This window comes from Calonectris borealis, chromosome 1 (genome assembly GCF_964195595.1).
Source record: "Calonectris borealis chromosome 1, bCalBor7.hap1.2, whole genome shotgun sequence".
NCBI lineage: Eukaryota > Metazoa > Chordata > Aves > Procellariiformes > Procellariidae > Calonectris > Calonectris borealis.
Genome location: NC_134312.1, coordinates 11,661,095 through 11,679,872, shown reverse-complemented (window position 1 = coordinate 11,679,872; position 18,778 = coordinate 11,661,095). Strand labels below are relative to the sequence as shown.

General features: G+C 37.2%; 1 protein-coding gene across 1 annotated transcript in view; it reads right to left on the bottom strand.

Annotated features, from left to right (window-relative positions):
• The window catches only part of HGF (hepatocyte growth factor), a 44,236-nt gene that overhangs the window by 21,517 nt on the left and 3,941 nt on the right, over window positions 1-18,778 (bottom strand). The window contains exons 2-6 of the mRNA XM_075144460.1: window positions 17,691-17,803; window positions 16,987-17,101; window positions 12,089-12,231; window positions 10,262-10,382; window positions 5,407-5,525 (exon numbers count right to left, since the gene is read on the bottom strand). Coding sequence (XP_075000561.1) covers window positions 5,407-5,525; window positions 10,262-10,382; window positions 12,089-12,231; window positions 16,987-17,101; window positions 17,691-17,803 — 611 coding nt within the window. The remainder of the gene's footprint in view (window positions 1-5,406; window positions 5,526-10,261; window positions 10,383-12,088; window positions 12,232-16,986; window positions 17,102-17,690; window positions 17,804-18,778) is intronic.

The window sequence follows — 18,778 nt, the reverse complement described above, 5'->3', positions numbered from 1 at the left end:
GCTCATGCTCAGTTACACTACCTCCAGGCGTCCCTACCTCAAGCAATACGATCTACAGTTCTGGGAAGTATGATAGTGGTAGTTCTTTTCTTTCCACGTGTTTCCTTCAATGTACTATCTCACAGTACATTAAATGGAAAAACAACCCCACTGATTTCTAGTGTTTTGGGTTTTTTCGGTAAAAACATATGCGAAAGTGAAGAAATAAATTAGACCCAAGCTCAAGAATCATAGTACTGAAGAAGTCATTGTCACCTAAAACCTGCACACCTACAGTTCATTTGTCCTTGAGCACAGAGAGATCTTTCTGCGTTGTTCCAATATCTACAGCTAGGCTTTAAATCCAAAAATTTTTTAGTTTCAATCCATTGAAAAAAAAAATCTGGATCTCTGCCGGTTCAGAGCTCTTAAATCTCACTTTCAAAACTATAACAGAAATGATGGAAAGGTTCTGAGAAGGATCCTTTTTGAGGAAATGTAGATTAAGCCGTTGCACACACAATGAATCCTGGACCTCTGCTATGCCTCCATGTGCAGTGAGGTGGAAGGTAACACTATCAACTACTAAATATCAGTCTCTTTTCACTGCCTCCTTTCTATAAACATCTTAATCTCACATAAATATTAAGCTTAAACTGAGTGGCACTTTTATTTGTTTACATACTATGATTCAACAAAAAACTCCTTAATCAGAACTTCACATTCAAATGGGCAGCTGAAGTCTCTGCTTCTAAAGAACGAGTAATCTAATATTGGTGATTCTTTGCCTTCCCAAAAGTTGTAGGCATACTGCAATGGTTCATTTTACACCTCAATTCTCAATTTTGTTGTTTCATTCTCATCTCTTTCCCATCAAACCCAGACCCCTATTGAATTCTCTCAGGGCTTTTCGGGCTCCTGCCTATTACCTATGTGTAGACAGCAAAGGCTAAATCCATGGTAAAATCAGCTGGATTGGTTGGAAATCAGGTAGGCAGCAATCAAACACTGTCTTTACCATAATGATCCCACATAGCTCTGCAGCTCTCAAATGACTGACATATGTAGCTTCATTTCAGGGCCTCAGCACCTCTCTCATAGCCCTATAGCTCATCCACAGAAGTGCAGCTATCCTTTTTTCTTTTTTTTAAAAGCAGTATTAGCTCTCCGCTCCTGTCTTCCCTGTACTCCATGTCCTCATTCATGCTGAAGTAATAGTCATTTTCCTTTTTCATATTTGCTGTCACTGCTTCCATTGCTTCATTTCATCCTACACTTCTTTATTGCTGTTGTAGTTGTCCTTTTATCCTCTCTTCTAACTAAAAATTGTCTCAAGCCAAAACCACAGACACATATGTGAGCAACTTCAAACCAATCCTGGGGTCCCTGAAGTCTTAATCCAGATCCAATTTTTGCAGCTTGAGCCATCTCTAATCCCTAATTGCTCCTGTCATCTCTTTCTCACAGCCCTGGCTGTAAGCCACAATGTTTTATGCTGCCTTCTGTGCTTGGAAATAAAGTTACAATGCCCTCCTGTCTCTTCAGTCTTAAAAACATATTTATTTTCTGAATGCTTCCTTCCACTGACTTTTTTGCCGAAAATTTTGTATATGAGCTGTTGTCAGCATTTTGGCTATAGAGCATACTAGCACTCATGACATGTAGCAAAAGCCACAAGCAGCATGCTGCCTTGTGGTCACTCCCCCAAAGAGAGGACACCTACGTTTTTGTATATGGTCCAAGGACTTGGATTTGCAAAGCATTTTTTCTAATTAGTATTTCTTGTAAAATATATAAACAGTCCTCAGCATAGGAATTAAAAACCTGTGTGAGAATCCAAACCACAAAGCTATAAAGACATATAACTCATGATGTTCTCTTTTTAGTGTACTGAGATTGCACACAGCCACAGCTTCAGAAAATTGAGCAGCCAGTGAAACCCAGAATGGCTTAGTGTTTTGGGCTCCCTGCTAGGAGGTGGGAAAACAGTTTTTCTATGTGCCTCAAGAAAGACAGAAAACTGAAAAGAGGATTTCGATATTTTGTATTGGTATTCTGGTCACCGAGCTGGGGATAGAACAGTAATATCAGCAATCAATTCCCTCTCTGGGTTATAAAGGAGAGCACTGAGCAGCATCACAACTTATGTAGAGGGCAATGCCATATGCCTGTGCTAAACATCCTTTGAAAATATCTGCTGGATTAAGCACTTTCAAGATCATTACTTTTGTATTCTTTCTCATATAGATTGCTTCAGTAATCTCCAAAGATTTTCTGCAGTGAAAATAGAGTTTTGCATGTGAAATTTCCACTGATCTTAATATACTTTCTAACTGAGGATGAAAGAAAAAATTTCTAGTTAATTCAGTCAAGTTTTGCCTAGAAATGAGACAAAAGGCTTTCATCACAACATTAAAATAATTACATTGTGGGTTTTTTTTAAATTTCATTTTGACGATTACCTTTTCTTCAGGACTCTAATTGTGACTTGGTAGACAAAGGTGACATTACAGTAGTTTTCAGGAGATCTCCCACCCAATTATTTTATAAATCTTAGGCCAGACTGTAGATACTGAAAGTTGCATGCACTGTAAGCTTACGTGACCAACAAAGCCAGATGTGAATCCTCAGAACACTGACACATTAGCTCAGGAAATGCCAAAGGATAAAGGTTTATAAAAGTTGCATTTGTGAAACAGTCAGCTGTAACTTAGGAATATTTTTTTTCGTAATAAAAACACTTCTACCACGGGAAAAGATCTAGTATGCTACATATGACTCATATATTATCTAATAATTAGAGAAATGTAGGAAGCATAGTTTAGTTTAAAAAAAAAAAAAGACAAACGAAAAAAACCAAAAACTACAAACAAAAATCCAAAAAAACAACAACAACCCCTAACTTTTAGAATTAACTAAAAAATTGGAAAGACGATTCAGTTACAGAGCTAAGCAAGACTGTGTTCACAATGGGGAAAGACTGAACTTTCCCCATTATCAAAGATTATCAATAACTGTAGATGCAATTACATGAATTAGTACTGTAGTTTACAGGCAAGACTTTCAACATGGGTGTGACTTAACGGGTGCCTGACAGAAAACAAGCAGTAGTCCTGTTAAGTTTCTTCTGTCTCTGGAGAACCTGATTACACACATTGCCCAAATTAGCAAATTAACCTCACTTTTTTACAGTGGAATAATTTTGCTAATTTTAACTACCTTATACTGGATTTACAATGACATACGATAGTGCAGAGTAAGTTCAATTGCGCTGCATCATTAAGAGTATTCTTACTCAACATTTGGATTTCAAACAATTGACTAATTGATAAGAAGTGACTGACACTCCAAGACCTTACACTGGCCTAAGACAAGAACAAGCAAGGAGAGAAAATTCTGAACTATTGGTGGTGGAAGCAGAAAACACAGCATAATTTGGTTTGGTAAGAATTCCAAGTGAATATGAAGAATCCCATGCTTCCCCTTTAGGTAGCAACTGCTCACACATAAATGTTCATGCTAGAGCTATTCCCTCTTCTCTTCCCTCCCCACCACGCCCCCAGTATTAATATATATGTTAACATTATAGGAAAAATACAGGATTATATTATGGAAACACACTTCTTGTAAGATCCATTACCATTTCTATTTTATCTGGATTTTAGATACCCCAGTAATGGTTTATCTCAAACAAAATACAGAGAACCCTGAAAATTAAATAGTCATTAAAAATCACTCCTTTTATGTTTCTTATTATTTTTCTTCTTTTTTTCCCCTTTTTTGAATTCTCACGTACATTCAGTTCCAGGTGAGCTTTACTGGGCTTTTTAATAGAATCTATTCTCTTATTCTATCCTCTTCCCAAGAGAGCCAAATGAATTTTACAGTGACATAAGCCTACTGAAGTGACACTTAGAGCTAGATGAAAAGCAGAGTGTCTAGTTTTGAGGATTATTTTTTTTTAACACTTAATTTTGGTCAAAACTGAAGCAGGACAACAAAGGAAACTGTAGTTTCCAAAACTGCAGATCTAAGAGAAACTGACTTTCTCATGAGCTAACATGACATTGAGTTTCACTGAGCAGTTTTAGAAGCTTCCCTTTGCCTCTACTTCACAGAAAATCCAAAAATACTATTTACCCTCTTCTGCCTGTATTCCTGGGGGCTCTGCCACAGGGCTGGGGCACATGAAGCTGACAGGCTTCCACAGTATGGATTCAGTTAAAGTCATGCCTTGTTTTCAGAAATTGCCTTTATTCCCACCATGTTATAAGCAAAGTATTCTGAGTAAAGAGAATAAAAAAATCTGCCTAGGTATTACGAGACTGCTTTTAGTATCATTGTACATTGATTATTTCTCATGTTGTCAGTTCACTAAGGGCAAAAAATTGAACCCCAAATCTGGCTATCAGAAGTATGGGAGATAAGAGAGGAGACTGTCACCTGTAGATCTCACAAGCTGTGAATGAGGCAAGGAATTTCAGGGATGCAAATCTCAGTTTCCCGATTAAAGCATGTCCCAACAAAACTTAATTCTACCATCTGCCTCAGCCCCAGCATTACCATGCAGGTCTAGAAAAATTACTTTATCCAAGTTTTCAAGGGAGGTCCAATAGTTTTGCCTTCCTCATTTTCCCTGTACTGCTCATTTAAGACATCTAATTATCAGTAGAACAGTGCTGTCAGAGCTACCACCAAAGTTAGGAGGATCTGGGCTTTGAAGATAGAACATGCCTCAGAATGCTCTAAAAATTCTGAACTAAAGCATCTCAAAGTGGGCATCCAATATTTGTATACCTTAATGTAACTTTGATTCAGTTCACCATGTGTAAGGTGAGGATAACAAAAGCCACCATCTTGTAGTTGACGGATGAAAAGAAATTAATTGCCTGTGGAGTGCTTTGATACTGGAGTGCTGAATATCACAGAGAAACTCACGACGAAATTAATAATTCTGTCTTCAGCACAAGGCTGAATAGTGTGCAGGAAACGAGGCCTAGAACCACACAATGGGCAAGAGGAAAACAAAACAATGAACAGTTGTTTGCAGAGAGAGCACTAGGTAGGGAAGGTGTGTGTGCACCTACTCCCAAACTATAATGCAGATGCCCAGCATGGCCAAACTAATACTGTACGTGAGATCTTCATGATGATATTGCCTCACTATTTTAATTATTTTTTTTCCTACATTTCAATGCAATTTCCTGTACGTAAGATATACACATATTCCACTGTTAAGTAACACACAACTCTTTATTTCCTGTCCAGATTAAATATCATGTCTTTATAGGAGATCCTCTTTGAAAACTATGTTTTAAAAGTCAGTGAAGTGCAATGAATGAACTAGCTGTGGTCCTACATTGCTGGAACTATCTGTGTCCAGATTTTGGAAAGGAAAAGGAAGTAATAAATTTTGCTTGAACTCACCACACGTTTTAATTGCACAGAACTCCCAGGGGGTGTTGGGGTCAAGAGTGTAGCACCATGGTTTCAGCTTGCCATCAGGATTGCGGCAGTAATTATCATCAAAGCCCTTGTCAGGATATCTGCAAACCACAACGAGAAACGTGTCAGGGAAGTCTTCCTGGCAACACTGCACAGGCTTGTACAAGATACTTAAAGGACAGTCTTCAGCAGAGGCAAACAAGAACCAGTTACCATTAACCTTGGGTCTGATCTTGTGAGATGGATGCGGATACTCTTTTAACACTATTAGAAAGTTAATAATATAAAATCTCTTTCCAAATATGCAGCAGAATCAGACCTCCACTGAGGGGATTCCCTGCTGTGCTAATGCTTAGGATACCGGATGGGGTAACTCTGCTAATTGCTAAACTCTTGCTCTTGTGCCTGTCAACTGATGACCAGACTCTAAAGCCACTCGTTTTTTTAAAACAGCCTAATTAAGTGTGGATTATATAAACACTGCCTGGCATGCCGGACTCATTAAGAAAACAGGTTCTTCAGTGCAACAGCCCTGGGTTCAAACTGGAAGCTATTTTGAATAGCTATGTTACTAATGATAGCTCCATTTTTGTAAGAGAGCTCATTCTAGGTCATGCCCTCATTTCAAGCATTGGGGGGAAAAAAGGAGAAAAATAAGGAATTAACTTCCGTCTCACTTTATCTCATTAAGATTTGAAATGATTGTACCATTTAATTGTTACCACGTTCCTACTGCCATCATTGAACGATCAGGCAGATATTCAAGTTAAGGAGGTTCTTTTTGTATAAATGTGCTATATTAACATCTATAAACTTAAAGAGGAGAAGATAAATGCATACTTTTTTCCTCCAGTGATTACAAATTGTCTTGGTTTTCCAGTTTTATTGAAACATGTTTGTAAAAGAAACAAAAAGTAGATTTGCCCCTGAGGGAAACATGAAAAGTATGTAAGAGAACAATAAAGTTAACTACCTGGGAACCTGAACCCATTTACAACTGCAAGCAGATGTGTTTCGCACAAGCAGAGGAAAATATGATTTACAAGCTTGTGTTTTTGCTAGGATGCTTTTTCTGTCAAACAATAATCCTAATTTTGACTCATGCATTTGCAACTTGATCTCCTATTCCTTGGGAAAAATCAGGTTCTTTCATCTACACAAGGGACAGGGACAGGATTTAAGTAGAATTAAAACAAACAAACAAACAAACCCACCAAAACCACCAAGGAGAAACCTCACAAAACTGAGAATTCAAGGGCAGTCAAGGATGTGGTAGGTTCAGATCTAACAGCAGTACCCTGTTTTCTGTTAGGTAGAAGACAAACTCTAAAGGAACAAATTGTGGCCAAGGATTTCACAAGGAAACAGTTAATGGGCTAATAATACAGCAGAAAATGAGATAGCTTTGGCCACCCAGTAGGTGCAGTGATGAGCTTTGATGTTGGCAGCACATGCTCTATGTCATGTAGCAATGGAGAGTCCATCGCACTACCCAGGAACCAAGGTGAGAATGGCAAGGTATCTGCAGTTATAGCTCCCAAAACCCATTCAAAACAACTGGGGATGTAAAGACTCCACTCTCTAGAAGGCAAGTGTCTTTCATAGCACTGAATGCTCTGTGCTTCCTAATATTATATGATATGTTCTCACAGTATGTCAAAAATATGTTATTTACTAACTAAAACTTAAGTAGAGATGTAACAATTCTTCCAGGATCAAGCTTTGAGTGTGTTTGTGGGATGGAGTAATGTCCGTGAACTGTATCCTTCCACCTACTGTACCTATGTGTCTTTTTCTAGAGCAACAGCCTTGCTAGTCACTGATTCTTCCCACAATATTCAGGCATGCTTCTGCCTTCCTTCATATCCAGCAAGCACAAGTTCCTCAGTTCCTATAGAAAAGGCCAACTAACCTTTAAGACACAAATATTAGGGGTGAGATAAACAACACGGCTTCAAACTGTTCCACACAATTCAACAGTGAGACTGTGGAGGATTCCCTGAGAGTTTGTCTCTTTGCTCTGCACAATCCTCCTTCCCCAGTACACTTGGGCACAGACCTCTTGCTTAGACCCAACAAAGAGCCTGAGATTTCCAAGATCTCTCAGAACCCTACAAAATTCTTTTTTTTTTCCCCTTGAAACAGCAGTAGCTGTACTTCACTGCTGAAACTGAAATGAAGCATTAAGATACACATCTGATATCAAAATCAAGACTTTTTCTCAGTTTCTAGAGGGAGAAAAAAAGAGTGTTAGACGAAGAGAGAACATTTATTCTCTTTAAAGAGACAGATGCTGATCTCTAGCTCTGCTGGAACTAAACTGAAACTTAGTGTCTAAAACTCTTCACTAATATTTCTTTTCCCCTTCTTTTTGTTTTAAAAGATATGTAGACTGGAAACTTGATTTTGTATAAAGTAAATTTTCATACAAGAGAGATAAACCAGAGTATTTTAATATAAGGATATCTGCAGTTATTTAAATCTCATACTACACTTCAAACCTACTTTCCTCCATGCAATAAGTATGTATTTTCACAGCATATTTGATTTTGAGCAGAAAATATGAGCAGAAGAGGAGAAAACTGTTGCTTCTTTAGGCTGCTCTATACCTATCTAAGTCATTACCCTGAAAGGTCTTCCTTCCATACTGAGGCATAATCCTGCCCATGAGGAGTATAGGAGAGAACTGGAGCTTCAGAATACAATTGCATCCACTTATAGCTAAAAATGGGTTATGCAGGAGCTGTTTGGGGGGATTCCTATTGGTAGCTTCAATCACATCTAAGTAAACAGGTATTATCAATTCTCTTCAGTAACTGACCTCTGAAGGGAATAAATGTGGAACAATTCATTGAGGTGACAAAAAGGAAAAGTGAGATGTATTCACCCTGAGCTGAAAGCATTGTCCAACAGCAGGTAGACTGGAGCATTTAAAAAGATTACTAGTTTTACCTCTCTTTCTTCATCATTGCAACTGATGAATCCATAAATGAAAATAAGTTTAAATCTGTCCTTCCTGGTTTCCAGGTTATTCACATTACCGCTAGATGACACAGTATAAGCCTCTCTAGAGACTGCTGTATTTTAATGGATCATTTGCTCCAGATCTCCTCTCTTATTTTCAACTTTAATAACTATTAAAAAACCAAACAAACCAAAGCCCACAACATTTTTAAAAGCTAGTATAATCAAAGTATAATTGTCACTATCTTTAGTGACCAATCCATGAAGTTAATTAACATCAATGTATTAAAAATGCACTGAACGTCAGTTACTCTTCTGAAAGAACCTACAGATCGGTTTAATCTGGATGGGTCATTTTTTGATAAAAAAGCATTTTTATTATAGTCTGAAAACTCTCAAGAAGATGTTTTCTGAAGGAAATCTTTCAAGAAGGAAGGCAATCGTTCCTGCAGTTAGTCTGAAAAGTCATTTTGCAAACAATCCAAAATTAATGGAAAAAAGAAATTTCCTCCTGACAGTAAAATTATTATTGTTTGTACCCAGAAGTTCTATAAATGTTTCACTCCCAAGGAACAAAATTACTTCTGTGACTTATTCTAGAATGCACAGCAAGTGCATAGCAAAACTCAGAAACAGAATATCTTTAGTCCCAGTCTGCTAATACAAAATATTTATTGTAGCAGAACTATGGGAGAGCCTGCTATTATTCATGAAGCAGATCATCTGAGCCAAGAGGAAAAAGGTTATATCACATAAACTCCAAAACTGCAGATCCTTACTGTTTTGCTGAATAATCAGGCTTTCTAAAATCTATAAGTATCCATATTTCTGAGTATAAAAATGATGCTTTATTTAGTGGAATACTTCAACATATATAAAGATACTTTCAGTGGAAGGTCTCAATCATTCTGAGTTTGTTGATTCTTACAGTCTTCCTCTGGCAGTTTAAGTTTATTCAATCCATTTTATAAATGGAGTTAATCCAAAATCCAGAGTAAAACTAAAATGAAACTTTAGTCCAGTTTAAGAGAAACACAAAGGCCCTTCTGTGTGGCCTAAACCCCCACACAAAATCCTTCCAAAAGGGTGTATTTTAGATGACCCTTTGCGGTCGGATGAATTTTACCCTCTAGGACAAACCCTAATGGGGATGCAATTTCTCTTGCTATTTCTGACTCATCTTTTGGCATTACGTATCTATGCCTAAATTAAAAAAAAAAAAGAAAAAATATCTAAAATATAAATCCATGTGCATAAAATGCTAAACGGAACGATGAACTCCTTTCCCAGGCTGAAAAAACACAGGTAGTGGGCAAACATTTTGGTCAAACAAATTGGATACTTAAACCTGATTACAACAGAAGACCATCTACAGCTTTAAAGCTGTTCAATATTATAAAAAAGGAGCATACTCTGACTTGACAATGTTACAAGATTATTAACACTAGTTGTGTTAAGAACTCTAACAAAAAATTATGGCTTTTAATCATTGTTTATTTTGTGATTAAGGTATTTTAAGCTGACTGAAGCTGCATAACAACATATACAGAAACATTCAGAGGTTAATCTTTTACTGTCAGTGAAACTAGGGAGGAAATTCTGATCAATTAATGCAACACATGTACATCACTGCACTACATAGCCATGGGATGTAGCCACAACTGCACAAAATAGCCTCTAGTCCCCATCCTGCATCTCCATTGTGATGGTAGCCAGCCTGCACACACCATGGGCCAGAAGCCCGAGCAACTAAAACTGGTGAACTCCATAAATTTCAGTTCAGCTAATGCTGATTTTGCCCAACTGGTTCCAGAACATGTGTAATTTTCAAATTATAACCACATGGATTTGCTTGGGGGGGAGGAGAGATCACCTCTCTGGACGAAATTTGTGCTTGTGTGGTCTCTGAAGATCCCAGCGCTGACACTCCTTGCCCGACTCGGTGTGATCCATTGGCCCTCTGTAACTCTCTCCATTGCAGGTCATGCATTCAACTAGGAAAAAAAATAGGTTACTAGTCATTTATCATGCTGATGACTTGTAGCAGCAAAAAAAAAAAAAAAAATTTAAGAGAATTAAATCGTATCCCTGCTGTTATAAATTGAAACCAACCTAAAAAGGTATAAAAAAGTGATATCTTTTAGTTAGGTTGGTATGGGAAATGTCCTTTGGAATAGAATTGCATCTTTTTCTTAGATCTAATCCAGATGCTTAAACTTGGTATCACTTTATAGGACACTTAGGGTTTCAAGGCAGGTAAGTGTGAGCTGTAAGAGGCATTTGTGTTCCTAGCAGATTTTTAACCTTACTTATGGTTAGTAACAGAGAGAGACATATCTAAGGAAGGGGTATTTTTTGGAGGTGATATTTTCAAATTAAGTAACATTCATTATTCTAAATCACTCTAAGTCATAGTATAATTACTGCACAATTTTAAGTACAGAATAATGGCTAAATCACAATTTCAATACAGTACAGTCTGTCTCTTTAAATTCCCAGCACTTTCAGCTACATATGATGCTGTTTCTTTTCGATACTAATTCTTTTTGGCAGCTTAAACTATGATACATTTTCAACCCTGGTTTGGGAAAGTGGAGGGTGGAGGGAGAGTGGGCAAAAGCTACCAAAGGGATTTGAAATCACTGTTGAACAAAATATGCTTCATAATTTAGAATGAGAAGTCTTAAAGTATAAAATAAGTTCACCATAATTAACTATAGACACATTTCTCAAGTGCCCCCTGATTAGAGGAATTATAATAACCAAGGATCACTTTAGTAAATACTAATTTATGCAATTACAGATCTCACTCTTCAGTCAAAACATCTGCTACCAAAGTCTTCATCCTGCATTGAGCTCCAGGTCTTATCCCATTTGAAGCTCACTTAAATTAATCTTTAAATGTTAGCTTTTAACAGATTTTCAAGCTCTTCGTAAATAATTCTCTTCCTCCCTCTCTTCCTCCCTCCCTCCCTCTCCCTTTTCTTCCCCCACTACTGCATAGCTATTGCACATGACACATTAACAGGAAAATTAAAGTCATCCTATCTTGAGAATTTAAATGGGTTGATTGGAACTGAATTGGCTGGTTAACAAGACATAAGAGCTTAGTTTGGAGGTTAAAAGAACTTAAGTCAACAAATGCAATGGTGCACATGAAGCGTCTTTCGCATTCTGTGACTTGAAAGTCGAATGGGACTTTCAAGTTTTACTTATTTACAGTATTCATTTGAAAAACAAAATGCTTAGATTGAGCCTTCGTCCTGTAATTCAGTATCTATATTTTCATCAAAAAGAAGAAGAAAATTTGATTTTATCATGGAATGGCACTAGATGATTTTATCACATAGTAGTAACTAAAATTGTTAATGGATTCACTATGGACTAGACAAGTGAAAAAGGATTCACATCTGTGTTATCAGCACAACTTCATTGTTCCAGCTCCTCCATGAACTGAAAAAAAGCTGCTGAGCCTGAAAGCTTGTTCAAGTCTTCCAGAGTACTGGAACATAACAAAATCTCCTCTTTCTCTAATAACTATTTTTCTTGCTACATGAGTTATTCTTGCTGAGAAATCACCTATTCTTTCTCCAAAGTCCATGAGCAAGTGTCACTGAAACTATTGTTTCATCGCACCTGTTCTGTGTACCTGCTGTCAGCAGAGAAAAGGCAACTTTCCACGTGAGCCCTGCTGGGTTACCTTGTGAGCAGAGGGGGATGTCGCAGACCTCGTGGCGCATCTCCGGACTGGTGGTGAAACACCATGGCCCTCCCTCTTCCCCTCGGGGGTTTCGACAGTAGTTTTCCCGCAGGTCTTTACCCCGATAGCTCGAAGGCAAAAAGCTAGTTTTAAAATGACAATCATTACAGTATAAGAGCATGCAAACTTTGGTGTTAATCATATTATTTTTTTACAAACAGTTAGAAACAATCACATTTCTGCTTCCTTCTCCCTCCTCCCTGTCTACACAAATGCATACACCCAAATATCTGTCCATACACAAATACACATCTTCAGTCAGGATTACTCAACAAATGGCCTAAATCTGGGACAATTTGTCTAGCCCATAACTTGCTCTAGCGAGTTTTACTCCCGTCCCTCGGGCGTCCGAAGCCAACTATCTGCTGCAGAGCCAGAGGCAGTAACACACTCCCTGCCAGCCCTCGTTGCGCTCTCCTTCACGAGCTCATAACTACTCACACAATGGTGGACGGCCCTTGGATAAGGGGGAAAAATGTATTGGATGCATAGGGAAAAAATTCATTGGGTCCATAGGCATGTCAGACCTGTCTTTCCTATGCATGCTGTGCACATATAGCAGGCCCAGCTGGGCTTTGTGTGCACCTACTACATAAAGCCCACAAGCAGAGAAACCTCTTCCCATCCCTGGTCAGGCAGCAGCCATAACTGAGCATCAGGAGCGTGTGAGCGTGACCGAGCGGTGTGACACACCGTGCTGAGAGGCTTTCATCGCCCGAAACCATGGACTGCTTTGCATTTCAGCATCAGAAATTTCCCCAGATCCCGCTTTAGCTGTCTTCCTTCATGTTCTGCCACAAGCCCCACTGTTGTCACCTTAGGGTCTGCTACTTATAGACCCACTCATTATTGCTATCGTACAAATTAGGTCATTTAACAGTGACCTAGCTGACTTAAACTGTGCTCTCCCTTTCATTATATTTTCTGCTTTTGCTGTAAGGGGCCATTAAATAACAATACCCTTTAAGATTTTTCCTTAGATTAAGGGTTCTCAGGCTGACGTTAAGCACTTTGTTTTTCTTTAGTGATTTAATAGAAATGTGAGCTAATACTATATTTTTTGCCTAACACACATTTTCAGTATGAGATTTTGCTGCTTATGCTCAGTCCATCAAACATAAACTCTCCAGGGTCAAGGATTTGTGTTCTTAGCTGTCTGTAAAATTATGTGCTTACCTCTAGAGAAACAGACACATACACACTGACATGTAGAGATATATGTAAGTGTGTATATATATATATATTTATACATAACAGTAGTACTAGTTATTTTTCCCCACAAACTAGGCAATCTGTACCCCAACCAGGAGCCCAACCCCTGGTTCTGTTCAATGCCACTCCAAGAGCTCATGACCACACTCAGGCTGCACATTGCAGACAAACCCAGTGACATTTCACTGCCAGTTCCATTGCAGTGATGTTTAAAGAGCAGCTAAATCTCTAAAACCTAAATTAAATTCAGTTATGCTCAGTTCCATGAAGTTGGATTTTTTTTTTGTTGTTAATTGAAAAGTTGGGCAAAATACATGGGGGATCACACAAAACTTGTAATTCAACTTAATAAATTGATTTAATTTTTTAGTTTTCTAAGATTTGTTTCAGTTTTTTTTCTTTGGTATATTTAAATTCTGGTGGAAATATCACAAGTAAGGCACATCTTTTATTCTGAAAATGCTCAATACTTTATTTTAGGGGGTTGTTTGGTGTTTTTTTTTCTGTTGTGGTTGGTTTTTTTTGTTTTGTTTTGGTGCGGGTTTTTTCAATCATCAAGGGAATTCAAACATATCTATATTCTAGAGAAGAAAAAAGGAATAAAATCTCATCTAACTTCTTTTAGAAGACTGTAGACACTTGCAGCCTAGGAAACTAAACTAAGCACTTGGGTCAATCTTTATACACAGGCACTGATTTAATTTATATACAACAGCAAAAGAGAAATGTATGGTTCTTGCTGTCCTTGGCAAATTCTATGTTACAAGTGAATAAATCAAAAATTTAAAAAAGAGAGAGAAAGAAAGAGAGAGAAACAAAAAGAAAAATCTGACTTGTGACATTTTAATCATGTTTTATTTCCCATTAATGAAACCTTTGAACTAACTGAAGTGGAAAATACCTCTGTTAATTACATTGTGGTTCTAGCAAGGCAATGTGGAAGCATTATTTAAAAGTGCTTTTCTTATTTTTGGTGCTTGAAGAGAATAATTTTTATGTCGTTACTGCTTCCTATAAAATTGTTGCTTTTATTTTTCCTCTGTAGTCTTGTAATATAAATCTTTCAAATTTTTTTAGCTAAAAACAGCCCTAGGCAAACTCTTCCGACGGGACATTGCAACCTATGTATGTGTTAATGTAGTATGTTAATGCATATTAGAAAATTTTATTTATTTTTCCTGCTGGAAAATCTTTCTGTTCAGAAATTATAGACATCAAAAAATATAGGGAAAAGGCATTTCAAATTATGTCAGATATGTTGTCATAACATCACAAAAAAAAAGTCTAAATGAATAGCATTAGAAACTCAAGATGGGTCAGATATACAAATGGCTTCAACAGATACTGAAGCAACATTCTTGAGGGAGGAAAAGAGCAGTAAAAACCCACCCAGCAATGGAAGATAGAGCTACTCCTAAAACTGTGTGCTGATTTAGTTCAACTATATTAGGTAAGGAAAAAAAAGAAGAAAACCAAAAACTGAAGCCAGTGAGAGTAACGGTAAAAACAGATTCAACCACAGCAAAAGTCATGGAAACTAGCAAAAAGCCTCCGAAGTACTGGTCTACTCTTTGACCATTTGTCTTTGAACCCTTTTTGCATTGGCTTTATCCATTTAGATAAAAAACTCTTAAGAGTCAAAAAAAAGAGATAGTCTTGTAATCTGTACTAGGATGGAGACGAAAATAATGGAACCCTGATTTCAGCTGGGAGTCTCCAGGTTCTACTGGAATACAAATAAATAAAAATATAATTTGTTAAATCCAAGCACAAGTTTAAAGTCTAAATTTATTTCAATTCTTTCTAGAAAAATAATGAAAAATCAGTAAAGTATATTTCTCCCTTGCATATGAAAAAGAAATTTATTTTCCAGTGGCACTTTGTGATAGTCAGATGTTGAGAAAAACTGACCTAAAAATCTAAGCCTTTCATACTAATAAGTTCCAAACACACCACTACTGTCTGCTTCTTCCCATCTCCCTCATGTCTCTGATGATGAAATCATATTTTCTGATGTTGAAAAACAAAATTAGCATGCAGCCACCTCATTTATCCAGTGACCTTTTAAAAATTAAACTTATTGCACAAGGCAGGAGAAAAGTCATTCTCATAAAATACATCATAGAAGAGTGGCTGTCCAAATGTATTAGATAAAGCTGTGTATGCTGTATACTAAAATCCAATTTAGTGATAATATATACTATCCAGACACTTTTCTTTCTTTAATTATATAAAGTCATATGTATATTATATAGAATAAATGCTCATTCTTGCTTAGGCTGTAATTATTGAGAATTCTTTCATTTCTAAATGATGAAGATTGTATACTTCAAGGTGTTGAATCTCAAGAGGTCACTGCTGTCAGAGCTGATGGTATTTATCATACATTCACAATTAAGAACGGGTCTGGTCCCACACTGAAAATCAGACACACTACCATCTATATTATAAGCAGCCAAGTCCAGTCAAGTCCAAGCCTGAGGCTCAGCTTTGTAACACATCATAAGAGGAGAGAACCCAAGTATCCTTTGCCTTTTAATGTTGTTCCAAGAGCTCATCTTGCACACTGGATAGATTTGGTCAGGACAGGAATGAGCAGTGCACAGACCAGTTCCTTACTAGCAATCCTCAGCTTGGCTCCTCCTAAACAAAGTGCTGATGCTGGGAGTCCAGAGCAAAAGGCAGCAATGTGGATAGGAAGCTTATGGGTGACACGACACTTTGGTTTTGGCTCTTAAGGGTTTATTATCTAAATGGCTAAAGCCAATACAAAAAGGTTCAAAGAGAAATGGTCAAAGAGTAGACCAGTACTTCATAGTCCTTTTGCTAGTTTCCAGCAGCGTTTGTTGTGGTTGAATCTGTTTTTACTATTACTCTTACTGGCTCCAGTTTTTGGCTTTCTTCTCTTTTTCCTTACCCAATATAGTTGAACTAAGTCTACTCTCAAGGTGTAGATATGGCCTTAGTTCCTCACTATATTGGGTCTTAAACTCAAAAGTTAAGTCCCATACTTGCTGCACCAGTCTTTAGTTATTGCTTGTATGATCTGAAGAAAAGGATTTCAAGAATCTTTCAGTCCTTTCCATGCATTTGTTGCCTGGTCTAAGTGCTTTATAGAGTTTAACATATTCTACAAATAATAGAGAATTAATAGTAACTATATGAAATATAGTAACAATAATTATATACTGATTAGGTGGGCTAATACCCCTAACATCCCTACTTCCTAATAATGTATTTTTTAAAATTACCCATTTCCTGGGCGTCTATTAGAAAACAGTGATAAACTTCCAGACCCCAGGCTGAAGTTACACAGATGTTTTGTTTCTGTCAGTAGTTAAGAGATCAAAAGGATATCAACAGCTAAAAAACTGACACAGGAAAGGAAGGGATCCAGACACACAGGCTGGCATTAGGAGAGACCTCTTTGGAGAAAGCCCAAGAAGGTTAGGATTTTCTGGGATCTGGAGAATGGCATCTCTTGGGGAAAGGCAAGAATACACCTAAGAGATTTTGTTGTCTAAGGTCAGTTTTCTCATAAATTCTTTGTCTGCTAATAAGTCAAACCATGGTTTATGGAAGCTGTCTGAGCACTATTCCCACTGTCTCTGCTCCTGAACTCTTACCTGTGCTCATGGGGGATCATTGAATTCCAGGCTTGACACTGGATACCACTTTTGGTAACAGATATGGTTCCTTTGTAGTCTGCTCCTTTTCCGATGATACAATTCCTGACATAGTCTATTGAAAGAAAAGAGAAGAAAATTAGGGGTTTGGTTAATGTATTTAAAATTAGAGCTCATCATCAGTTTTCACAAAAAAAAATGTATTTTTGATAGCCTTTAAATACTTCATTATTCAAAATACTCTTTAATTGTCTACATACATTCTTGTCTCTTTTTTTTTTCAAAATATTGATCACTAACTTCCCAAAGAAAGCTACTGAAAACGTTTCCAAAGTGTCTGATTGACCAAAAGTCTATGTCTGAGGACTTAAGTCCCTCACTCATTAATGAGGTAAATAAAAGCAATATTAAGTCAATAAGAATAACTCATACAACTGAACTTTTAAGTAGTAAACTGAAGTAGCAATTCAGACGATGGTAGGCAAATACGTAGGTTGGAAAGCTGAGCAAGAGCAAGTATGTAGACAAACACATATGACAGCAAACCTAGGATATTTGTAAATAAAACTGCAGAATGCAGCTTTCAGAATGCATAAAACCATCCCATGCCCAGAATACTCCTACAACCAAAAAGTCACTAACTGACTTCAGCTTTTTTCCCCCTCTATAGCTGGAAAAACAAAATCAGTAAATAAATCAGTTACCCTTCTTTTCATACAGATCAAACGCATGGTCTTGCTTCTTTCTCACACCATTTGTCAAGCTGTTGAAGGATAACCAATGGCATCGTTTTGTAACTCTGTCATAAGCAAAGGCCCTGCAAAGAAAATCTGGATGAGAAAAAAACTTCTGTGTGGTTTATAATAACGACACATGGCCTGCCAAGGAGCATGCAATGACATCAGATTTATTTTTACTGGGAAAGTCAGAGAAACAGCCCAAATTACTATTTAAACCCACAACTGTGCTGACAAGAACAAAGAAACAAAGAAATTAAATTGATGTGGCCATTACATTAAATACCAGCTTGGTTGTTCACACTAATCTAAGAGTTCCCTTGTCATTTAAGATCTTTATTTTAAAAGTGAGATAAATGTGACTGAGTATTTGTGTCTCCAGTTGTGCTGCTTTCTGGGGAATAAAAAGGAAGACTCTAAAACATCTTCTTTGCTCTGCTTACAATATGCCTCTGAAACAGTTAAGTATCTCACACTGATGGCTTGAGGAAAATTCAAGCACAAGGAGTCTGTTTCTTGCCTAGAACAACAGAGCTGTTTAAAAACAAGATTATTTTTATTTTTATGAATAATCTAAGCTGTGATAGTGTACCTACACTTGTCCTTGCTTTGCTTTTGTTTTCTTTTTTTTTTTTTTTCATATTTTTAACTGCTTTCAAGGATAGAGTACAATGTGTGCTGAATTGGGTGGATTTTTTGGGGGGCAAGACAGACAAACAGAAATCAGAAGAGTAAAAGCATTTTCTTTCAATATTTTAACTGAAATGTGCAGACCTTTTTCTCCTAGCATCGTTTTGAAAGGAAATTCCTTAAGTGTAGGTAAAGTATTTTAAAGTATTTTTAAAAACGCAGTTGACTGCCTGGGTGGGGGCAACAGTTATTCCAATATGAAAAAATGAAAAACAACAACAACAACAACAACAACAGCAAAACCCACTGAAAATTCTTTTTTCCCTTAATTTCTCATTAGAATCAAATAACAAATCACTGACATGACACTATTGTCTGTAGCCCACCACAAAGTCTACATTTCTGTCAGTCATCCGAAACCTTCT